Consider the following 23,425-nt stretch of genomic DNA (forward strand, 5'->3'; position numbering starts at 1 on the left):
TTTACTTTAGTCTTTGGTTTATTGTCTAGGAAGCTTTAATTTTCTGTTTTTCATAACTACTCATCTTCTAATCTAAATGGGGGGTATTTTTCCTGTTTTCTGTGAGTAGTCTCAGGCCTAAACCTTCTCTGTCTCCTTATATCTGTGTCTACATAAACAATAACTGTGCTTCATACTAGACACTTAGAGGTCTCTAGAAGAAAGACTAACTTAGTTACTAAGCTTCTCCAGTCCGCAGTATTTGGAAAAGCATTCTTTTTCCTGTCTTCTCCTAAAGATGGGGCAAAGAAAGTTGCGAAACTGAACAACACACTCGGGCCATGCATTCGGTAGGGCTTTTTCTTCATTCTATGAAGTTCTCATTCCTCCAAATTCTCAGAAGATTCCTCCCCAGAGGCAAGAGCAACACTTACGGATTGTAGTTTGGCCAATCTATGGTACATCCCCTCTTTAGGTTATTATTAATTCTCTGACAGAATCACTTGAAAATAAAAAATGTTTGATCATTTCAGGGTAACAGATAACCTAAGTCTCATTTGCTCACAGGTCTTCTAGTGAGGAGAGACTGAATTCAAAGCCAGGCAGGTCTCTGCCGTGTACATTCTCCTTCCCTGCAGTTTGATAGGTGGAGAGGTCTGATCCTGACTAGCCCAAAATTTTGGAGAAGATTAGCCATGTTCAGGAGACATGGTCATGTCCTCTCCCTCTGTTCCTCATGTCTCTTTTCATTAGAAGCATGATCTGCAGGCCTGCAGGAAGCTCTTCTCCCCTTTTCCTGCCTGGTCTCCTTCCAGGGAGAAGCAGGAGCACAAGATTCTTTGGAATAACAGCAACCTCAGATACTGCCAGATTTTGTGCTGGGTAAAGCTTTTGAAGATACTTCAAGAAACACTGAAGGTGAGGTGTGAAGAGAAGGTGTTGGATCAGAAAGTCATTTCACTCAAAGGGCAGTGTTATGGAAGATCATTTTCTGATTATCCAGTGAATGACAGGTTCCATGTTACTGGCATGTCATATCCAGCACTGTCTTGGCAGAAGTTTTTAATTTGGTAGTAAATGTTTGCAGGCTTTGAAGACAAAACAAACATCCAACTTCTTTTCCAAACTCTTGTTTTTCCTGGAGCATATGCCTCAGCAATACCTATGGCAATTAGCAGATATTGAAGCCATTGTAAACATTTTCAGTGAGGGGTACATTCAGTTAAATCTTTGGTCCTAATCACACAGACAGTGTCTTATGTTCAGGTAATGAGGAAGGAGAAGATTTTTGGCTATTTCAGTAATGCCAGTAAACTGTAAAGCCACAGTTCATTGGTACTGGTTTCCAGGACTAAAGAATTTTATTAACTTTAATTCTCATGGGTTTTCAGCCTTTAAAAAACAAAAAAGAAAAAGTCTCCAACAAACTGCAAACAAACTGTCTTTTAAATCTATGCCTTTGTAGCTGACTACAGAGACATGCAAGTTCTTCACTGCAGAGTTGCAGGGCCAGGGCCAAGACATGGAAAGCAGACTGGGCACCTTGGTTCTCTAGCTCCCATCTGTACTGTAGGAGGAGGGGCAGAGGGAGCACCTGAGGCTTGCTTGGTCAATGTTTCAAAGTCTGCTGTGGTCCTTACTATGTTGAAAAGCTTTTCAAGTCACCTGAATTGAACAAACTGAAGGCAGCCCAGGCTGTTCAGTCTCAGTAGCAGCTATGCAGTGACGCTTGAGCCCTGCTACTGGGACTTTAGTGATGGCTCTGGTCACTTCTGTGTGGGTGAATGAAGCGGGGCTTTGGTAAAAATTCACCCATGAAGAGTGAGCAGAGAGCATGAGTTGCAATCTTTGCTTTTACATCTCAGTCCAATTTGTTCCAATATCCTGCAACTGGTACCGAGTTCAGCAGAAAAGCTGAGATCAAAGTAGATATGACTTTAGGTGCTAAAGTCACTCTTTTTGTCAATGGTAAGACAGTGAAGAGCAGAGAGATAAAAAAATCCTTGCTACTTCCATCTTACATGGACAGCCATAGCCCAGCCATATTACTGGCAAAATAAACACTGACTTGCACAGCAATGCCTTCATCCACTAAGCCCAGGTTTAGTTGCCATAGTAACTTGTCTTGGAGATGAATGTGATATCCTGGACAGCAGAGAAAAAGACTTTGATTCCACAGATACTGGTCCTGAGGCTCAGAGCTGGCCACAGAGGTGTGACTGCATTTCTTTGTTCATTTCCCTGGCATGGCCTGAGTAATTGGTAGCATGTTGTTCAGCCATGGTACAGAAACGTGGTGGTCTGTCATCAGTGCAGCCTTGTACTTAGCTGTGTTCAGATGAAGAATACACTGAAATCATTGGGGCAAAATGAATCCTAAGTGGGAAGATTTTGTGTGCTAGTAGTGTCACTATAAACTGGTTTGTAGTAGCTTTCTAGCTGCCAGCTGAAGCCCTTTCTGAAAGATTGATGTGCTGAGATGTAAACCATCAGGAAAGTAATTGATTACACAGCATTTTAGTTTACTTCATTCACATTTGGGTTACTACTACTGGAGCTGGAGTAGACATTACTAGAAGTGTATAGGTAAGCTTATAAAGTCACTACTTGTTCAATAGCAAAAGTTACTTTCCTGATTAATTGAACAGGAACATTGCATACAGACAGCCAGTGCCATCACATTAGTGGGAGGGTGGGCATAACAAGAAAATATATAATTAACACTAAAATAAAACACAGTTAATAAAGCGAACTGCTAATAATAGCTCCATGCTTAGATTTCAGCAGCCAAGCAACACACTTGAGAGCAGAAGCAACACACTAAACAAGGGCAGGGAATTCACTCACGGTAGAGTCTCATGGGAGTGGAGCTGCAGCCCACTGAAGAGGCACTGACAACTAGAAGCATACCGCTCCAGGGGTCAAAAATGATGGGGCAACATATCTTCTCCAAGCTACCTCCTCTGTGGACAGCCTGCAAGCTCAGCATTACATTTAATTTTAAACTGTAGAGTAGTGATGCAGAAACAGCTGAAGTCATTTAGTTCCATTGTTGGTGACAGCCAGGTGCTTCTCATTGTTAGATACAATATATAGGGCAGACTGCCAGCAATAGAAAATCCTTGTAACTACTGCTTGCTAAGTTGTTGTGAATACATGAGATGGAATACCAGATCAGCTCTAAAAATTCTGACTTCTGTTATTTTTGGTGGCAGTAAGGAAAATCCTGACTGGCTCAGGTGCTATTGAACATGAGAAGTAAGCCCTTCCATGGAAATCAATGTTATTCTGCTTACAGAAACAGTTTCCATTTGCCTATTTGTAGTGCTGTATTAAAAATGATACGGTTAATTCAGTAAAATCAGACCATCAGAATAGTGGCTTTATAGTATTTCAGCAGCCTCATTGTGCCCAGAGGCCTTCTCCAAAGGAATCACTAAGTAAGCACTAGAAATATAAATATGAATGAGTCAGGTAATTGGAAACAGCATAAAGCTCTACATGTGTGTGCACAGGAACAGCTCATGTGCTTGCAGGTGCCTCTGAAAGACAACTTTCAGGGGGATTTGCAGGGACTGGATTGCATAATTTCTTTTTCTGCTTCTTTTCAAAGGCAGGAGGAGGTTCTCATCTTGCCACTGGAGTGGTATAGCATGCTTGGCTCCATGCTGTGGCAAAGACATGAAGAAAGGACCTTGAGTGAAATTCTTGGGAATGCCCAGTCAGAAAACTGGTGGAGCAAGGGCTTTGCTTGGCAGTTGTGCTGCTGAGATACTAACCCTTGGAGCAGCTGGGGTGGCTGGCAGTCTGCAAAAGCCTTAGAAGAAGTTTGGGAGTGATCTTCATTGTTCTGGCAGGAAATGCCACAGCACGCTCCTGTAAGAAATTACTTTTGAAATATTTCACCAAGGCAAGTTCTCACACCTTTTATTGGCTTGAGGGAGCTGAAGTTCCCCCAAGCGATGAATGAAAGTGTCTGAGAGGCTGCTGTAACTCACAATGTAACATGAAACTACATTGTCACAGGAAGAGCCACTAGCAGGGAGAGTCTACTCCCCCTTAATGTTGACTTTGTTTGGCTGAAAGAAAAATTATCCAGTGTTTGTATCCTGTCAAAACCTTTCTGTGAACAGGGGCATGTATGTGCTGAAAAATGTGAAGAAATCAGGGTGGCACAACTGTTGAGTGGCAGTAAATAGAAAATGAGGACAGAGACCATTTTCACTGGTGCTACTCCTTCCCTGGTTTGTTGCTTGTTTTCTTCTTGATAATGATGCCAAGTAAGAGTTGGGGCAATATCTTAAGTATTACAGGTGGGAGGCAGGGAGGGTGCTTTTTCCATTGGTATTGCTGAGGGTTGCTGCTTCCACCTGAGTTTTATGGTGATGGATATGTCATCACTGGAACCTGTTTTATTGCCAGCTAAATGTTATATAATAGTTTGTTCCACTATCCCCAGCCTGCTTTAATTAATAAAAGTAAGGAAATAGTTTAAAGGCTTTGCACTGTAGTTCCACATTGCTAGTGAATACATGGGATGGAATATGAGATCAGTACCATACTTATTGCCAGTGCAGTGAGGTGTTTGTACACCTGGTTTCTAAAGAAACATTGAGAAATGGGTCTGGGTGGGACTAAGTGAGAATAATTCAGTTTGAAGAAGTAAAACCAAGGTGCCAGTGCTGAATGTATTAAAAGTCATCAGTAATCATAATGGCAGTAATGGCCAGTACTTCATTTACAGAAGAGAAAAACATTTCTCATTTTAACTGTTTTATAGTCATTGTCTTTCACTTCTTAGCAATTAAGAAAAGGTAAAGAAATTTTAAAAAGCACAACTGGTTTGAAGCTTAGCAACCATTAGCATTGATCTTCCCTGGATTGTTTAAATATATGCATTTAGTTACCAAAATAAACAAGTACCCATATAGACTGATTTCATAGTTCTAGGATTTACTTTCTTTTTTCCACAGCTATCTTGTGACACACCTAATAAAATCTACTGCTTAGCTCCCCTTTGAATATAATAAAACCCTGCCTTATTTTTTCTGTCAGTTTAATCCCTCTTTCTTTTTCATTGACACATTTCTAATACCTTTGCAGACAAGCCAGACACTTCTGCTTCATCTGTACTGAATCCACATGCTTCAACACCTTTTGACAAAATGGATGTGGCCTCCCTGTAGCTTGGAATTGATATACACTGTCAAAAAGGGTTTTCTGAATGGACTTTCTCTGTCACCTTTACCAGATTTTTATCCTGTGTTGTAGAAATGTACAGTTTAATGTTGTGTTTCAAATCATTTTTGCCTGAAAAAGTGTGTAATGGAATCAGGGTGTCCCCTGAATACTCCTAACAGTTGGAGATGTCTCTTTGTTTTGAACAGTGGAATCCCAATAGGCCTGTGACAGCAGTGGAATTACACTCTTGACCTTGTTCACTAAAGTGTTGCTTTCTCTGTATGATTAAATGAGAGTAACCAACAAGAGCTTCCTCTAAAATGTATGAGTTTCCTCTATTTGTTTCTCATAAGAAACATAGAAAGGATGCTGTGCAATTTTCAGCTGATTGTGTTTTCCACAAAAGAAAAAACAAACAAACCCAAAGCCCTGCTTGATTCAAGGAGAGGGGGTAGTTGTTAGCCATATTAAAATGCAAAAGCAGTTAAAAAAGTTAAAAAGCAAAAGCATATCAATATTTTCCTTAAGCCAGTGTTGTTGCTACAATCCTGAGCATCACAGCAGCAGTACAGCACAGTGGCAGATTTTTATATTGTTGTTGCTTCACTCTCCATGTATTTTAAAAGTGAATGTATACTAAGGCACCAAATACAATTTCTAAGTATTGAATCTGAATATAGAAAATAACCATATACTTAATGTTCTGTGTGAATTTAGGTGATCGTTATGGACTACACAGTCATGTCAATCCAAAAGATAAATACACTGTTTTCTGCTGATGCGCATGAAGACTTTTAATCTCCTGGTGTTTCTTTTCATTTGCCTGTGAGTGAGCAGACATAGACAGCTGTAGGATTTGCCATGACTGCCAGTTCTGCCTTGTGCATTGAGCCACTGGCACATCTCTTGCTCTCCATTTACTTATTCACAGTGTGGCTTCTCTCTGGATCAGAAGAAGTCTAGAGGCCAGAAGAGATACAAAATCAGATTCTTGTTTTTTCCATTTTAGGCTATTTCAGCTGTTTTTTGGGGAGATTTTTCTCCAAAATATTCCTGTTTACTATGAATATCCCAGCTCTGGAATAGTGAACATACTTCCATTGTAATGCCAAGCACGTGAAATGCAATGGCAGGTACAATCCTGTAGTTCCTGTGGGTGGGGAGTTAGGGTTCAAAAGAGAGGAAAGGACTCAGGGAAATCTAGTTTATTTTTAGAAGAGATCAGAATAGGTGATTTACTGGCCTCCATGGCCTCAAGACTTCAGAGCAGTTTCTTACTGTATGTGACGCTGTGTGGAGAGGGCATCAGAGCGTGGAGGGCAATGCACTGAGGAGGCTGCAGATCTGTGACTCCTGATTTCCAGTCCTGCCAAAAAAAGCTTTTGTTTTTTAATTACTCTTTCATTGGTGATACAAATTAATGATTGGTATGGGTCTGAAGCAACCTTGTCATCAGAGAATATTTGGTTAGTGTTGATATACTTGTTTCTCTGCAAACATGAATCATCCATCTGGCTTTGAGAGGCTTGCCCTGTGGCTCTGCTATAATGTGTTTCACCAGTGTGGTGGAAATGAAAATGTCACTATTAAACATGGCAAAATCAGATGCTGTCTGGGCACTGCATCTATTCAAGGAGTTTTTGCTTCCTATGTAGTTATTTCTGAAGTTTAATAGGATAGCTGTATTCTAGCATAAAACAATACGTTCATATATCCTCAATACATGGGAAGTTAAATGCTTTCAGAACACTATTTCCTTGCATACATGAGTGTTTCATGCATGGCAGAAGCAGTAATGCTCATGTAACACCATGTTGCTGCTTAGGCCATTAGGAAGTGTAAAATCAAAATTAATTGTCCTGCAGGACTGTATAGAGTGGGTCTCTAAAAGCAGTTGCTGGAGCTGTTTGCAGCTGCTGCATCAGCCAGGCTCCTTCCTCATGAGCAGTTATTGACTCTGGGCTATTGAATTCAGGGCTCTGGAGGTTGCTCAGTGGAAAAAGCCTTCCATTGCTGCTTGGCAGTTCTGTCACTGCAAGGTCATGGAAAGGGCACGTCAGTCTCCAAACCCAATTAGGGCCTTATTCAGCACCTTTTCAATCACAGGGGAAAATCCCACTGAGCAGGGTGGCTCCCAGGCCAGGCTTTTGCACCCAGTCTCCTCAGTGAGACAGCCAACAAATATGTCCCTTTTTGTCACTTGAGCCATCAGAAATACACTTTGCTGTCATGAAACAGCTAAGCAGTTAGTGCAGAAAGGTAAAGAGCGCAGTACGGGCTTATAAGCTCTTCACAGTTGAATTTGGACCAATGCCTTGTATGTTTATGTCTCTGTCTTTCCCTTTACTCGTATCTAGAGCTGTCTCATTCCTCAGATCAAATTATTTGACTCTTATGAACAGCTGTAACTTGCAAGTTGAATAAAGTCCAACTGCTGAAAACATTAATGAAAAACATAAAACTCTCTTTTACTGGGTATCAACAGTATTGCTTTAATTCCTCCCCCTCTGAAGTTTTTTTTGTGCATGTGTGTGCTAGGTTGTGCTTTTCATCCCAGGTGGCTGCCAATTCTGGTGAAAATAAGTTGAGCTATGAAAGGTTGACCCACTCGCCTCTGAATTGCTTTTTATATGATGTGAGTCCCTCAGGGCCCAATTCTACCCATAGAAGTAAGAATGACAGCTATCAAAATATATACAAACTATGTCAATGTGCACAAAGAAAAAGATGAACCCCAGACTGGTCTGAGTGCTCTTTAAAATACGGATTTCCTGTGAGATGGTGATTAAAGGGGAAGCAAAGAATAATTAGAAAATTAGCCTGACGTGCTAGCAGTTATATCAATGTGTGGTTTTATATTAGCTCTTTCAGACAAGCAAAAGATCAGAATATCCCTTATGACTCACTTAAACTAGTGTGTAAAATTTGGTTAGTGTCTGATCAGCTCCTTTGATTAGTCTAGTCTAGACTATTGCCAGAGTACATACTCTATACTAAATCCACAGACCCCTTTAGTGGAGGCCTACTCAAGTGAATCAAATAACATATTAAAAAGTTATATAAAGTGTTCACTGTCTGAGTAAATTAATCTCATTCAAAGCTGAATACCTTAGGAATTGCAAAAATAAAAGCAAAAGTGTTATTGCAGAAGAGAGGTGTTAGAGTTCTTAATTCGTATTTAAATGACTGTCAGAAATGCAAAAGAAAAATTTTCAGTAAACTATTATTTTTAATTGGATAGGCATTTTTGTAAGTCTGTAGTCAGATTCTCTAAAGGAGAAAAAAATCTGTCAAAAATTATGCACTAATTTTTTTAGGAAATAGAGAGTTGCAACTACCATGTCTGTCTCAAGTACACAATATTGGTTTTAATTAAGGGCCAATGGGAACCTTTAGTATGTAGGCTGCACTCTTGCCACCTCTAAGTTCTACACAGGATTATTTGCAAGGAAGTGCTGAGAAGTCCAAGAGCACTAAGCTAAAACTGCTTTCCAAGCAAAGCTGATGTGTGGCTGATGTGAAGTCCAAGAGCACTAAGCTAAAACTGCTTTCCAAGCAAAGCAGTTTTCCCCTCATTGCCAGAGTTCTTCACACATCTGCCATTGTCGTATTCTGAACCTATCTGCTCTTTGCCAGATGAATCTCAGGATTGGGAACAGTTCATTTACTCATAGATAATGCTGCTGTCTTTTGCATACTAGCAGTAGTAGATGACAATTTGGAGACAATTTTAGTCCAATGACCAATCCACAAGACTTGGAAATCTGTCCAACGCCACTAATTTTAGAAATTGAGGTTTGTACCTGAGTTGGTTTTCTCAAGATGCCTGTGTTTTGAATTTAGAATTTTAAGTTTTCAGTCTTTGTGTGCCTACCATATTTGTTGGTTGCATTCCAGTGCTATCAGAACACCTGGCATTGAGGCAATGACAACAAATTGATCAAGGGAAGTAAGCTAGCTCATAAATAGGACATCAGTGGGGTGAAAATATCACAGAAATGGGACCATTTAAAACATAGAGAAACTGGAATCCAAGAAGCAAATACTATTTTAACTACACCAAATTCTGTCTAAATTTGAGAGGAGAGCTGGTACACTGCTGTTATCCAAACACTGAATTAATCTACTTATGGCTGAGAGACAGTTCCACAGCAGGCATTAAAGTCTTTTGGATGATACATTGTTTATCTAAAGTGCCAGGTATTGCTCTACTTACAGAGCTGCCTAAATAATGGAAAGATAAAGGAACATAGTTCTGTAAGTGAATACATGAATGCAGTAGAAATATTGGGTAAATTCTTCCCTCCTGTGACTTGTCTTCCAGCCAGTGGCATTACACCAGGGAAAGACTGGACCATATTTTGTGTGCTGCATATCAGATTGTTAAAGAGGCAACAGGCAGGTGTTTGAGAAAATTTTCTCTCTGCGATTTGCAGAACTGTATATGAAATCTCTTGTCTAATCTACAGTCATACCATTACCTGCCATCTTTCAGCAGGTAACTAGTTAAATTTGCATTAAATAGGATTTTCTTTGCTATTTCCATTTAATGTTGGAGTAGAAATGTTCTGACATGACACATGACAAATTAATAATTGGAAAGTGCTCGGATGAGTCATTTGAAGCCAGTAGTTTAGACAATATCAGCCACAACTGGTATTAAAACCAGCAAAGAGTTGTTCTACAATCAGTGCTTCTGCAGCATCAACTCTGGATGTCTGCATTTCACTTAATTAAGATACCCTGTTGCCATCAATTGAAATAACTCCTGCCTTTGTTGCTTGGATGTTTTTGTGAGCTCTAAAATGAACTCAGTTTATACAAGTATACTTTGTTACCCAGCCTAAAGGATGCAGGGCAGGAATTATCCTGTTCTGCTGACAACCTCAGTAGAAAAGAAATGGCTTTATTTGACTGTGATTCTGAAGAGAATAAGAGTGTGACTGTACCCAGTGTTTTTTTGGGTTTTTTTACCTTTTTTTTTCTCCTGTGCTGATGATGTTTTATTACTTTACAGAGCTATAATAATCCGAAATGGCGAAGTCATTCCAATGTCTTCAGAATTCACTCCAGAGACTGAACGCCAGCGACTTCAGTATCTGGTAAGAGACCTGAGGACCAAATCAGGTACTGCTGATGACAGGCATTCCCCAGTAATGTCAAAGGCTCAGAGAAATGCTGCTGAGTTACTGTGGCTCACTGAAGGATGATGTGTCCACTGAACACCAGTGACGGATCATGTATGTCTTTAAGCCATCAGCAAATGTGGAGAAAATCCTGGTGGTGCAAATCTCAATGAAAGGAGTATTGCCTCTTCGGCAAAGGCCCTCGATTAGCGTGGCTGTGCTTATGTACATTGTTCAGCTGCAGGGCCTTCAGCAGCACACTGGTGTTGGATTTTGAGAGCTCAGACAGAGTTAATGAGCCACAGATGTATTTCAATCCATCCCAGTGCTTGCTGTGTGACAGTGTGACTGCTCTTTGTATGTGAGTGATATTGCAGAATTCAATTAATTTACTCTAACAGTATGCCAGTTGTATCTCTGTCAGGATAAAGATATCCAACTTAGAGGTGATCTCAGTGAACCTTAGTAGCTGCAGGATAGGATGGGTGATCAAAGATTAGTTTTATTTAATGTAGCAGCACCCATAAAGCTGGGACAGGGTGACTAGCTGGGGACACATGGGATGCTTTATAGACCAAGCTGTGTTGGCTGATAAGCTGCCTGAGGAATATAAGTCAAAATGTATGGTATTATTTTTCATACAAACCATCCTGTTACTTTTTAAGGTTTTATTCGATCAGCTGGTTGAAGTCGATTAGTTATTTGTCAAAATATAATTCCTGACATGGCTGAGAGATTTCCTTTGTGCTTCTTCTGTTTCTTTTAGAAATTTCAGCTTCAGCCAAGGCAGGGTCACTCTCAGCCTTGCCTGACTCAAGGTGGAGAGGCCAAGATTAGTGATGTTCCCAGGTCTTAAGGTATTTTCTATTTTCAGCCTGGACCAAGCACTGTGGTTTGAAACTAGATAAAATGCCAGTGTTTGAAAGGTGGTGGTAGAAGGTTTTAAAGAAAAATTGTGTTTCCTCAATTGTCACATTTAATTTTTTTTCAGTCGGATTCATTGGCTTGAAGCTGAAAATTTCAGAGGAAATACTACTTTGGGACTATTCATATTCAGAGAACCAAATGGCAAAGAGGCCTAATAAATATTTACAGTTCAGTTACATTTAAAATAATTTGTTTCCCTCTAAAATAAAAGGTATCTTTAGCATCTAGGGAGTCTGCTACTTTTGTAGGAAATATGAGATAAAACATTGCCTACAAGGGTTTTTGTTTTCTCATTTGATGTCCTTTCTGGCTTAAATTTGAAACTAGTAGCTGATCTGAAAAGCATTTCTGCTGTTTCCTGTGGAAAATTCCTTTACCTTTGTTTGTCTGTTTTAATTCTGTATGTAACAAATATGCCAGGTCTATGGGTATCATGTTCAAAGAGAATACATGCAAGACAGCAAGAGCGTGAAACAAAATTACAGATAATTTCAAACACAACATTCCCTAAGTAAGATTTTTACTCTTGTGTTTAAAAAAAAGAAAAATAAAAAGATTACTCCAGACTTCTTGCAATGTTGGCATAAGCATTACACTCCGAAGTTTGCATCTGTCTTACTAATTAGATCCCAAATAATTCCTCTTACTCACTTGTCTGTCCCCAGGTTCTGCTATTAGTCTGTTATTCTGTTATTCTACCATCAACATCTCTTGTCTCTTGTTCTGTCTGAAAGTTATTTACTTTTGTTCTATTTTCTTATTTGCAGTTAAAGCTGAGTTTCTTTGTTTCAAATATGTTGTGCTGCTCTTCCTGCACAATAGGAAGAAAATCCCTTAATCACTTTAGCATTAATATTTTACTTTGTAAATGCAGAGATACTGTTCACTATGAGGAAGTTACTGTACAAACAAAGGGAGAGTATAGATTTACAGCCTGAAGGCTGTTCCCTGTGCAGCAGACACTGTTGGTGCAGTCAGGATGAAGTAGCTTCCCTCTGCTTAAATTTAGTGCCTGTTGATTCCTTCAGTCACACAGGATGTTCTTTTAGGCCCTCTTTTCTGAGCCTTAATTTCTGTGTGGAAAGAATTCCATGGGATAATGAGTTGTTCAGGTCATGTGAGTATCTTATATGAAGTCCTTCAATATAGTCTTAGACAAAACTGTGCTTCAGCTAACACTGATTGAGTAACTGAGAGGGGAGGGAAGCAAATGTTTTCCCTGTCCTGGCAAATTTATTGACATGCATCCAAGAATGGCCTTGGCAGTAGGCCTCTGGCATGGACAACTGAAAAGGACAAGTTGACTATCCATTCGTTCTGACTTTGAAGCAGCTCTGAGCCTGGTCATCACTCCATAGGAGGGCAGTCGTGGGGCAGCATCCAGCTGCAGACTTCAGGCAGGCTATATGGCAGAGACAGACTTCTCTGTCAGGCAATTTGTGAAAGTATTGCAGAAGGCAATCAATCATTCTGTCAGAGAGCACTTCGTAAGATGTAAAGTGTGAAAGCTTTGCACCAGTATTCCCTTGGTCCTTCAGTTTCTGTAGAGGTTCAGTGCACCATGTTGCTTCCCTTCCACTGGTGGGCATTCAAAAGCCTCCTTTTCTTCTGAATTTGTCTCTCTTTTCTTTTTAGCACTGTAGAAGGAGAGCTCCACACATCGCTTGGGAAAAGTCCTGATTTCCTGTATCAGTGTATCTTGAAGGAAAAAAAATCCAGAATTTACTGGGAGCTGCTCTGGTGCATTCAGCAGTTGTGCAGGCAGTGACAGCCAGAAGCAATTTTTCTTTCATCTTCTGAGGAGACTATTAATTACAGTCATGATAGTCTAAATTGCAGCAGTAAATAGGATAGATTTTGTTACTTTTTCCCTTGGAAAACGTGTTTAAAATGAATGGTGAATTGAGTGTACTGCAAATGGGTGTATTTCTATTAGTTACTGAGGTTGCACTTTCAAGATGTCACGGGAGGTCAGTGTGGTGTTTGTAGCATTTTCATGTGTGCAGCCAAACAGCCCCTCTAAAGTTCACCAGATGTCCCTCTAAAGCTACCAGTGCAGATGTCACTGCTAGTAGAGAGTGGGTGGCCACCAGTGACAGTGACCATGGGTGCTCTTTGTGTTTGCCACCATTCAAGCAAAGGTTCATGAGCCCAGATAGTCATGGGCTCAAAGGGAATATATTCTTATTTTGTTGCTCAGGTGAGGATAAAAGTAACACTAATATTCACCTGCTGAAGGATGCCTTCAGAACCGGAGCCTGAAGAGGAAATGAACCTAGATCTCCTAATGAAGACAGTACTTCAATTACAAGTCAGTCAAGATGTAATTTTCTTAACAGTTTTTGGCTCCCTGTATCACCCAGCACAGGATTACTTCACCTGTCTGACACAGTAGATGATGCTGTGGTAAAAGAGATGTGTGGTTCCGTGGAAGGGGTCCTGGCCTTTCACAAGATAAGACACCAATCAAGAGATGGATTTAGCTTCTAGTCTTCTTCCTTTTAGCACCACATCCTTTAATTTTTATCTCTCTTTGGGTTAAGTGTGTCCCTATGATAATGGCTGAGTCATTTTCAAAACTTCTGGGTGCATTGGGCTGTGCATGCTGTTGTGAGCAGTAGTCCCATACAGTAGAATATTCTTTTGGAGAAAAGGGAACAATATGATAAAAGTATAAATTTGTAAGATAATAGCTGGTGTAGGGGAAAGCAGCAAATCTGAAAATAGCACAGAATGCAGTGAAACCACTAGTGCCAGCGACTTTCCAGTGCAGTGCTTACTGAAGGAGCTGGAAAAGGCAGTGGCAGGCCTTACTGAGGTACAGATAAGATACAAGCAGTGTTTCCTGCCACCTAATTAACTGGCATGCTAGTGTGTAAGTCTAGGTTTATCTTCATTTCATGTTTGCTTTTCTAATCACCAGGAAACACAGCAGGATGTAAATGCCCTTTTTAAACAACCATGACTAATATTTCTTTGACTGAACTTCATTTTAAAATACTAATTTTGAATGCAATACATATAGCCACAAAATAAACCATAAAATGGCAGAGTACCAAAAACATACAATGTAGACTATGCCAGATTTATGCCAAAAAGCTCTAAGAGCTTCTGAAAGAGAAAATACGACAAATGTTCCAGTTTCATAACACAGAATAACAATGTTGTCTGAAGATACCTCATAAGGATATAGGAAGTGTTTGATAGCACACTATTTGTTAAACTTCAGGTTCTCTGATTGGTGTTTCTGATGTGAGGTTCTTGCAAATTGAGACTAAACAAATTAAAAAATGGAAAATACTTTGTGTCCTTACAGGGGAAATTCTGGTAGTTCACTTACCAATTTTTTTGTTGTTTGATCACTTGAGGGGATTTCATGGTTCTGCTTGTGTATCTGTTTGAAAGATCTGTAGATTTTTAAAGTGTTGTTTTTTGTTTATTTTCTGGTTCTGCTGCCCAGCGTGGTTTTGTTGAGGTGGGGAGAAGAGTCCTGCCTTGTACATGGAGAACAGTTCTCAACAAGCCCAACTGGAATTTGCAGCTGAGTTTTGTAGTAGAACATTCTTCTCTCTGTAGAATTACCAGTGAAGCATCAAAAATAACAGTTTAAAAATGGTAAAAAATATGGAAAATTAAAAAAATAAAGCAAAGCACAACAAAAACCCCATCTCTTCACATAAGAATTCAGATCACAGACACCAGAAGCTTCCAAATTGCTCTTTTCCTTCTGTTTCACTGACGCCAAAAATATTAGAATCAAGTTAAGATCCCTGGATTGTAAATCAAGCATTGAGGCTTGGCTGCGGAAGAGAAGTCTTATTTGAACATTAGCAGTCCACTGGTAACTGTGCCAGCTTTATTAATCTTATTTCAGTTATGACCTCAGACTTTCCATCTGAGTAAATCTTTATGCAATACAGTCTCTCCTGGTTGCTTTACCTTTTCATTAAAGAAAATTCTTGGTTTTAAGTAAAAAAAAAAGCTAAAAGCCTGTAATGTTTTTCTTCTTGACCTCTTATTCAGACTAGTAATCTCACAATCTGATGGTTAGATAACTTCATTTTGATATCAGGTGTGATTGTTCTTTTAAGTATGACCTTGTTTTGTAGACAGGTGACAGTATTTAGCTGGTAGTGGTTTGTAATATTTTAATCAAGATAGGCTGTGCATTTTTAAAAGTGAACTGAATTTCACTTTCAATGCAGACTGACTTCATTGTTTACAATATCATAGACCAGAAGAAATTTTAAAAATACCAAAAACAATCCAGCTCTTCATTATCATACAAAGAACAAATATTGTTCATGTTATGTGATGCATCAAAGCATTAGGAATTTTCCATCTTTTTTGCAACTGGAATGAAAATAAATAAAATAAAAAGCTTACATGTACTTTTAAATGAAGAAGTTCATTTTTCATACTTCCAGAGTGCTGGAAGTATGAAAAGCCTCATGTGGACTAATACTGCTGAACCTCTCAAAAGTCACTACTGCTTCTCAACCATTTCTGTAATGAGGAGAGTGATCCAATTAGAGGGCCCTTGACAACAATATTTGGGTGGAGAAGGGGACCTTGGCTGACTATAGACTGAAGGAAAAAGAATGTAATTCCCTTAACTGTACACAGAGAGAATTTGATGGAGTTCCTGTTCCAGGAAGGGATTGCGATGTCAAGATCACTTGTGTGCTTGAAAGCCACCTCTTGAAAGCAGAATCCAATCTTGTTGGCTACACACAGCAACCTTCCTCAGTCCTGTTACAACCAAGCTTGAGGTATTTTCTGGAAGGATGTCTGGTGATGGGAACAGAGACAAGCTGATAGAAAGTTAATGTTGTGATGTGCTGAGCCTTATAGAGCTCCTATTAAATTGACTGGGAGCAGGCTCAACTCTTAAATGCAGGAAATATTTTATTGTGAACTATCTGCATGACAGATGCCAGGTAGATCAATAAGGGCTTCCAGTGCTTCCTGCTGCTTGCCTTTGATGAGCACTAGATTTATGACATACACACAAACTAAACCCCAGCTTATTTCATCTGCCTTGATGGTGGCTGCTGCTGAAGATAAGACAGACTTTATTGCCTTAACTGGCTGGATAAGAAAAAAGAGTTATCTGCAAAACGGTTGAGAAATGCAACTTTTTTTCAGTTCCCTAGCCAATTTGACTGTGTCTTTCATAAGGGCTTGCTCACAATGCGGCTTTGCGGAGGAAGAGAGAAAGGCTTGTTTATTTGAGTACTAAAGAAAAAGGAGTGAGGTTTATTTCAGAAAGATCACTTGACATGATAAGTTAATCCTAAACATACTCTATTTCTTCTGTGTATAAATTCAATCCAAAAATTTACACAGTGGACGAAGAGCCTTGCGATGCTTTCAACTATGGTCAGCTTTGGAGAGCATGAGTCAAAGGCATGACTCTGGCAAAGAGGTCTCCAAGCATCTGCAGAGCAGTGCAACAGAAAGGACATGAGCAGCATTTGAACATTAAAACCATCAAAGGCCTTAGTTGCAGTTGTGACACAAAACTGCTGCTGCTTTTCTTGAAGTCTGTTTTGGATGAAGGATGTAGTTTTTCAAAAACAATAAAATAAATTGCCTTGTAGCTTGTGTTTATTTGCAATGTCATGTGATGCGGGGCACATTTTTCTCAAAGTGGTGACAATTAAGATGTGGTAGCAATGTTAGGTTTTCTGTGTTGTTGGCATTGCTGAACTGGGAGTCAGAAAGCTTGAGCTTCACTGCACAATCACCCCTTCAAGTCTCTCCATGGCTTTGTATTTGATCATTCCTTTCTCTCTTGCTGACTTACAAAAGGGCATGTGTTCTGTTTTACAAAGCTCTACAGACTCCTTCAGGGTCAATGGATGAAGTGTAGTTGAGAGATCCCAAATCTTGAGAAGCAGGGAGAAGAAATAAAGGATTTTGAGGTCAAGAGGACTTCTAAGGCTTCATAAGGCTGCTCCTGGATATCAGGCAGGGGCAGAAATGGTGTATGTGCATTGTTTGCTGAAATGGAGCACATCATCATCCTTATTTAAAAAGAAGGGTAGAGGAGTGGGTGGAATTTGTGTGGGAAGGGACCAGGAAGGGATGGTAATACTACCTCATTAAAAATAGATAATGTCTTGTTTTATGTGGTATCTGTGGTTTGATTTCTGCCCACAGGCTTATATGCAGCCTCACCTGCTGGGAAATGAATTCACACATCTAGAGTTTCCACGGAGGGTGCAGCGCAAGGAAGTTGGAAAGAGGATGCTGTACCGTGACTTCAACATGACTGGCTGGTAAGAATGTGTCCTTCTCAGCATGGGGTCAGCCTTCTCCCCCAGCCAATGCCTGCTTTGTACCTATCTTTGATTAGTGTAAACTGCATCAAACATGGAGGTGTACCCCTGCATACTAAAAGAAAAGGCATTTCCTTCTTTCAGGTGTATCTTTCTTCTAGAAGATAATATTTTAAATAAGTGGACCTCCCTCCAGAGAGTTCATTGTAATGTGGGAGCACTCAAAGTGGAGAAAGCATATAAAGGCAAAGATGTGCCAGGGCATCTTTCTGAAAGCAAAACAATTTTCCTGTCTTGGACATAGTTTTTTATAAATTCTGGATCAGTGGGTCAGACGTTTGTCTTTTAAACTAAGATGTTGGGCCATCATGCCTTCACATGCTGAGGAAAGCTTGCAGAAGGAAGGAGCTGCCTCCCCTACTCCACTGCAGCTGGTTTGGATATCCCTTGAGGAATTGTTTTAGACATGGACCTATCTGAACACAACAAGCCTAAAATGAAAAGGCTTGAATGAACAGCATGGACTTAAAGAAGTGAAGACAGATAGAATGATGTGGGTTTTTGTTTTGTTTTTTTTTTTTTTTTTTTTTTTTGTTTCTGGCTAAATGTCTTCATTGTTTTTTGTTGAGCCTCCTCGGAGAAGCCCTAATCTTTGCTGTTGTGAGTTCTGTGCATGGACTATAAAGGCAAAAGCCCAATATATGCAAATGGTCTTCATTTCCATGACATTTGTGTTTTAGTGTCTGTAGTAAATGTCCTTTCAGGAAGAAAAAGGACTGAGGGGTTAAAAAGAAAGCCTATTTTAGGTTTGGAAGCCTGGATGCTCACATACACCTACAGCTCTACATAACTTTTGCTTTGTTCCATGCTTTATGGACCAAAAATATAATTATGTTTTAATGGCAGAATAATGATCTAAGTTTAATATAATCTGAAGTGTTTGTGCAGAACATGTAAATCTGAGAATAACTATCATTGTCTGTCATCTTGAACAGCTGCTAGTAGAATATGCAGTTTCACCCTGAGAATGATGACTTCACATTTTAAAAAGGCTACAGGCATGAGCAAAAGAATAGGAACAGAATGAGAACATTGGATCAACTGAGGACTTAGACAGCAAAACATTTGGAAGATCATGAGACACTCTCCCAATTTCTGCAAAAGGAGGTTTTTGGTTTTTGTTTTTTTTTTTTGTTAACCTCCCAGATGTCTCTGGAGGCACCAATAAAGAATGGTTTCATGTAGACTTCCAAAAGCTCTTTTTCAAGATGTGACATGCCAGTTGGGAGGAAGAACATGTGGGGGAGAGCTACAGAAGTATCATAGGCCAGGAACTTCCTGAGAAGAGGGCAAGAAAAGATTTCTGTCATCATGGCTGGAAAGCAAAGAGGGTTTCTTCAGGTTCATGGGAGTTGTTTTGCATTTCCCTGGTTGGTTAGTGGTCTGGAAAGGAAATGGGGCTGGAATTGTTGAAGTTGCAGCATTGGCAGGTGACACCACAGCTCTTTTCCTATTAAACAAGAATGGCCATGAGGTACTGCAAAGAATTAAGTGATTAATGCAAATGGGCATCATAGTGATCAAATTTGGTATTGATAAATACAAAATAAAGAATAAAGAGGAAAAATAACTATTTATGCACACTAGAGGTTCCAAATTGAAAAGTCTAAAAACTCAGTGGAAGTTTTGCTTACTACAGTATTTTTTTCAGTCCAAATCACCAGCAGAATGCTGAGATTTGTACAGCAATAGACAGTTTAAAAGTTAAGTGAAGAGATAATTCTGTATATTTCTACCTCACTTGTGAATGTATGCATAGCACTTTACCTTATCCAAAATGTGGTTATTATATAGTTAATACTGTTTGGCATTAGAAAAAGAACAGAAATTCTAAATGTAGAATAATCAGTAAGGTAGAAGAGCTTTGGTAAGTCAAACTGGCAGATTTGATCCAATGTGTTGCTGGTTTGTGAATTCTCTTAGCTCTAGCATATAGGAGGGAGGAGAAGAAAGTTATTTTCCGGTTGATTTTTCTGAATTTCCTGAAATCTAGGACACACATTGATCCAGTTAGAGATTCTAATATGGTCAATACAAAAATTGTCACCAGTTCAGTACAAATATGCTTAGCTGTGAGCAGTTATTCTGGAATAAATGCTTGAACTGCGACTTGAAAATTCAAGTCTGAATTCACAATAGTATTGTCACAGAAAAAGGTGGCCTGTGCCAAGCAGAAGCATGTGGAGACTGTGGTGAGGCTACCTCTCCCTGCTGTTCCTTTTGACTTCTGGATGGAAGTGAAAAATGGGGCCTACATTTTTGTCCTAATAAAAGAATTGGAATCTTTCAGCTGCTCCATAATCCACAACTAGTGCATCAATTACCTCTTTGTTTGGTTGCCTCAGGACAATGAAGTGATGAGGAAATTGCTCTATTGCCCTACATTTATGTAAAACAGAGCCCTTCTAAATAAGGATCCATTTCTTTTTGCAAGGTTTCGCCCAAGGTGTTTGTTATCCGTTGAACTGTGTGCAGTGATCCCCTAGGCAGAGGAGAAGCAATCCATTTCTGTTTATGTAAAAGTCTGGCTCAATTTTAATGGTTGTGACTGTGGACAAGACATTAGATTTCCAGTTTGGTGGGCCCTCAGAGGTGACGGTTTGAGGTGGCAGAGGTTTCTTAGCGGCTGTTTTCCATTTCAATGATTTTGCTTCTAGTTTCTTCCCTTTCTTATTCCTGGATTCAACTGGTGCATCAGGACACAGTGGCCAAGGACATACCTGTTTTGCATTTGTTTCTAAGGACGCTATCTATCATGGAGAATAAATTAGCATATATATTCCTTTTCTAGAAAACGTCAGGTGGTACTTCGGCCAGCCAGAGCTTGATACACTAAAATGCTGCTGAACTTTTATCACATACAATGCAGATGATCAATTGTCTGAATTGTTTTTTGGTCACTAACCTCACTGTGTGTTGACATTTGCACATACATGTAGAGAGGTGCAGGTGACATTAGGAAGAAAAAGCCACTCTTACACTTAATTACTTAATTACTTAATCCTTTAGTGAGAGAATGTAGGACAGTCTCTGCTGTGATGTTTCCTCAGGAAATGAAACTGTTTTACTTTACAATTCAGCATACTTTTTGTGTTTTCTATTAGAAGCTGTATGACTTTTTTTTCTTCATTTTTATCCTCCTCCTTTGCTCCAGAGCTTTTCAGATTCTCAACAATGGCTTGGCTTGGCCAGCTTGTTTGGATTACAAAAGATTATTGTCTTTGGGTCTGTTATAATGTATTTGGCCCTTTATTTTTTCTTTCTTTCTTTCTTTCTTTTTTTTTTTTTTTTTTTTTCATGTGAAGTTTCCACACTGGCTTTGTCTCCACAGCCCACAGTGGTAGCACAGCTGCCAAGTTTCCCCACAGCATTAGGACAACCACTGATCCAGCAATGTGTACCGCATCACTAGCCCCGGCTGCCTGTAACTGCTTTGAGACCAGCCTTTCCCTTCTCGCTCCAGCTCGCCTACCCTTTCTCCTTTCTTTTCAGTGGCAATTGCAATGAGAAATCATGCTGTATTAAATACACGTAAAATAAATCCTGCAGTGCTGGGAGCTGACCATGAGCTGCCCTTGCTGCACCCTTGCCCCATGTGCGCTGTGCCTGAACAATGATTGCAAAACGTATAGTGTAGCTGGCAAGGCATCTTAAGAGCAGTGTGTCCTGCTGAACAAGCTTTCAAGCTGTCTCAAGCCATAATTTGCTGGCAGATATCTGTGTTACAGACAGTCTTTCACAGCTGGGTCTCTGGGCTGGGGTTTTCAAGCCCATGCCTTGCAGAGGTTAGACTTGTATTGGAGAGAGGTGTCCTGGTGGCTTTGACAAGTCCTGGCAACTGAAGCATCAGGAAAGACTCAGAGGCCATGTAAGCAGAGACTGGTCAGTGCTAAAAAGGGGGGTGAATAACCTGAAGTGGAAATATAGGGGGGGGGGAGCAGCAGGCCTGGTGACAGCTGCTCCTTTAAAGGACTGCACAGAATTAGTACTCTCTGTCTCTGGCTTTATTTAAAGTTGGTCAGGCACAGTTGGTCAGATCTTCACGTGTACATCCAGTGTGAACAATTTTGAGGTATTTTGCTTTAACTGTATCCTAGAACCTTCTGAAACCTGAATTTCTGACTGGCTGTGTCCTTCACTGTGGCTCCTTCCAGAGTTCCCCTCCCAGCCTTCTGTGGGGCTGGAAGAGCCATACAGCACTGTGCTTAACCAAAGGCATCCGGAAGGCACTACCAGTTGGCATCAACTTCAGTGGTTTCAAGATTAATTTTTTGCTCCTCCTTGGAACAAAAACAGTGGCTTTACTGCTGCCTGCATTGAAGTGGAGTTCTTTAAAGGCTTGTATCCAGATCACAACTTCAGCTTTTTGACTTGATTATAGCATGGCAAAAGAGACCTAGATAATAAGTACAGTTTTTGACCTATTTGTTGGTTGCTTCCTTTGCCCTCCAGGAGAGATAGAGCTGAGCAGCAAAGCTGAGCTGCACCCCATCAGAAATTGTTTGAGGCAGTGTAGTGCCCACCACACACCATGGGCTGATGCCCAAGGTGGCAGTGAGCAGGGGAATTGGGCACTGTCTCTGAGCGTGCCGTCTTTGCAGCAGCAGTGGAGCCCTTGGCAGCTCCGTGTCCGTGTGTCTGGTGAGGGGGTGCTGTGGCACATGGGGTCAGTGCCTGAGGGTCAGCCTGTCCTGGGGAATCGCCTGCCTGCATGATTTATTCCAAAGAAGGGAGGCTGGTGCCCTGAGGCAAGCACTAAGCAAAACCCATTTTATTCTAGAGTCAATATTGTCCACTGCCTGGAAAGCTGCCAGCCTGCTCTGCACTCACCCTTTACTTTCCAAGAGGGAATGTCTTTCAGCCTCTAAGCATCTGATTAAAAAAGCAACTTCACTTTTCAAGCCGTTTTATTTTGTTTGGGATGGATGCCTTTCACTTTCATTGTGCAGCCTGCCTTGCCGTCTGCGGTTCAGACTCCAGCTCACAAAAACCAGGCTCTCATTAATCACTTATTGGGGATCCAGAATACCCCGGTGAGAGCCAATGTACATGTTTTGCTTGGTAATGTGTGAGCTGATTTGAACAAATATTGCCAATGTGGCCGCTATCTTACTCTTTATTGCTGGGCTCAATGTCCTTTGACAGCACACTCAGGTAGCCTGCCCAAGGAGTGCCTGAGCAGATTGAGAAATGCCACAAAAATGCTTTATGGAGCTGGCACCTGTGTTGCACCCTCCTTTAATATAAATTGATTTATTGAATCAAGCACAGAAGCCCTGCTACAGAAACCTCAGGCTATAGTCTCTAGAGAACCACCTAATAAAACAGCCCCAACTGACACTCCTCATTAGCTTTTCCACCGATCCCAAGGCAGTATTTAAAGTGACAGTGTCCCTCTTTTTGGCCTGAATTTATCTGCTGGCTGATGCCTGTGAGTCTAATTAGCTTAGCATTATTCAGATAAGCTGCATTTCCTAACAGCTTGATTCCAACTTGTAAGAAGTAATTGGAAGTCTGCAAACCCTGTGTTCTAACCTGCTTGATTGCACCTTTTAGCCAAAATAATGTAATTTACAAAAAGTCATCCTTTCCCTCGTTTTTTTTTTTTTTTTTAATTAAGCTTTTTTGTCTAGTGAAACATTCTACGTTTCTTCTGCTGAAAAGCTGGCTGTATTGTTGTGTTTGAGACCTCAGCCGTATCCTTTGTACGATCACTAGGGAGAGATCAAATTTTAATTTCATAATTACTTCACGAGAAAGCAACCTTTTCCCCAGTCATGCCTGGTATTAATTTCCTTCCAGCAACTTACATTTTCATAATTTAATGATTATGGGGCACCTTTGCAGCACTGGGCCGTTCTGGAGGAG

General features: G+C 40.3%; 1 protein-coding gene across 2 annotated transcripts in view; it reads left to right on the top strand.

The window, feature by feature from the left end:
• PPM1H (protein phosphatase, Mg2+/Mn2+ dependent 1H) overlaps positions 1-23,425 on the top strand; it is a 133,197-nt gene that overhangs the window by 81,430 nt on the left and 28,342 nt on the right. For both annotated transcript variants that reach the window (XM_053977997.1, XM_053977996.1), the window contains exons 5-6: positions 10,178-10,262; positions 17,379-17,497. In XM_053977997.1, the coding sequence (XP_053833972.1) occupies positions 10,178-10,262; positions 17,379-17,497 (204 nt within the window). The remainder of the gene's footprint in view (positions 1-10,177; positions 10,263-17,378; positions 17,498-23,425) is intronic.

This window comes from Vidua macroura, chromosome 5, assembly GCF_024509145.1.
Source record: "Vidua macroura isolate BioBank_ID:100142 chromosome 5, ASM2450914v1, whole genome shotgun sequence".
Lineage (NCBI taxonomy): Eukaryota > Metazoa > Chordata > Aves > Passeriformes > Viduidae > Vidua > Vidua macroura.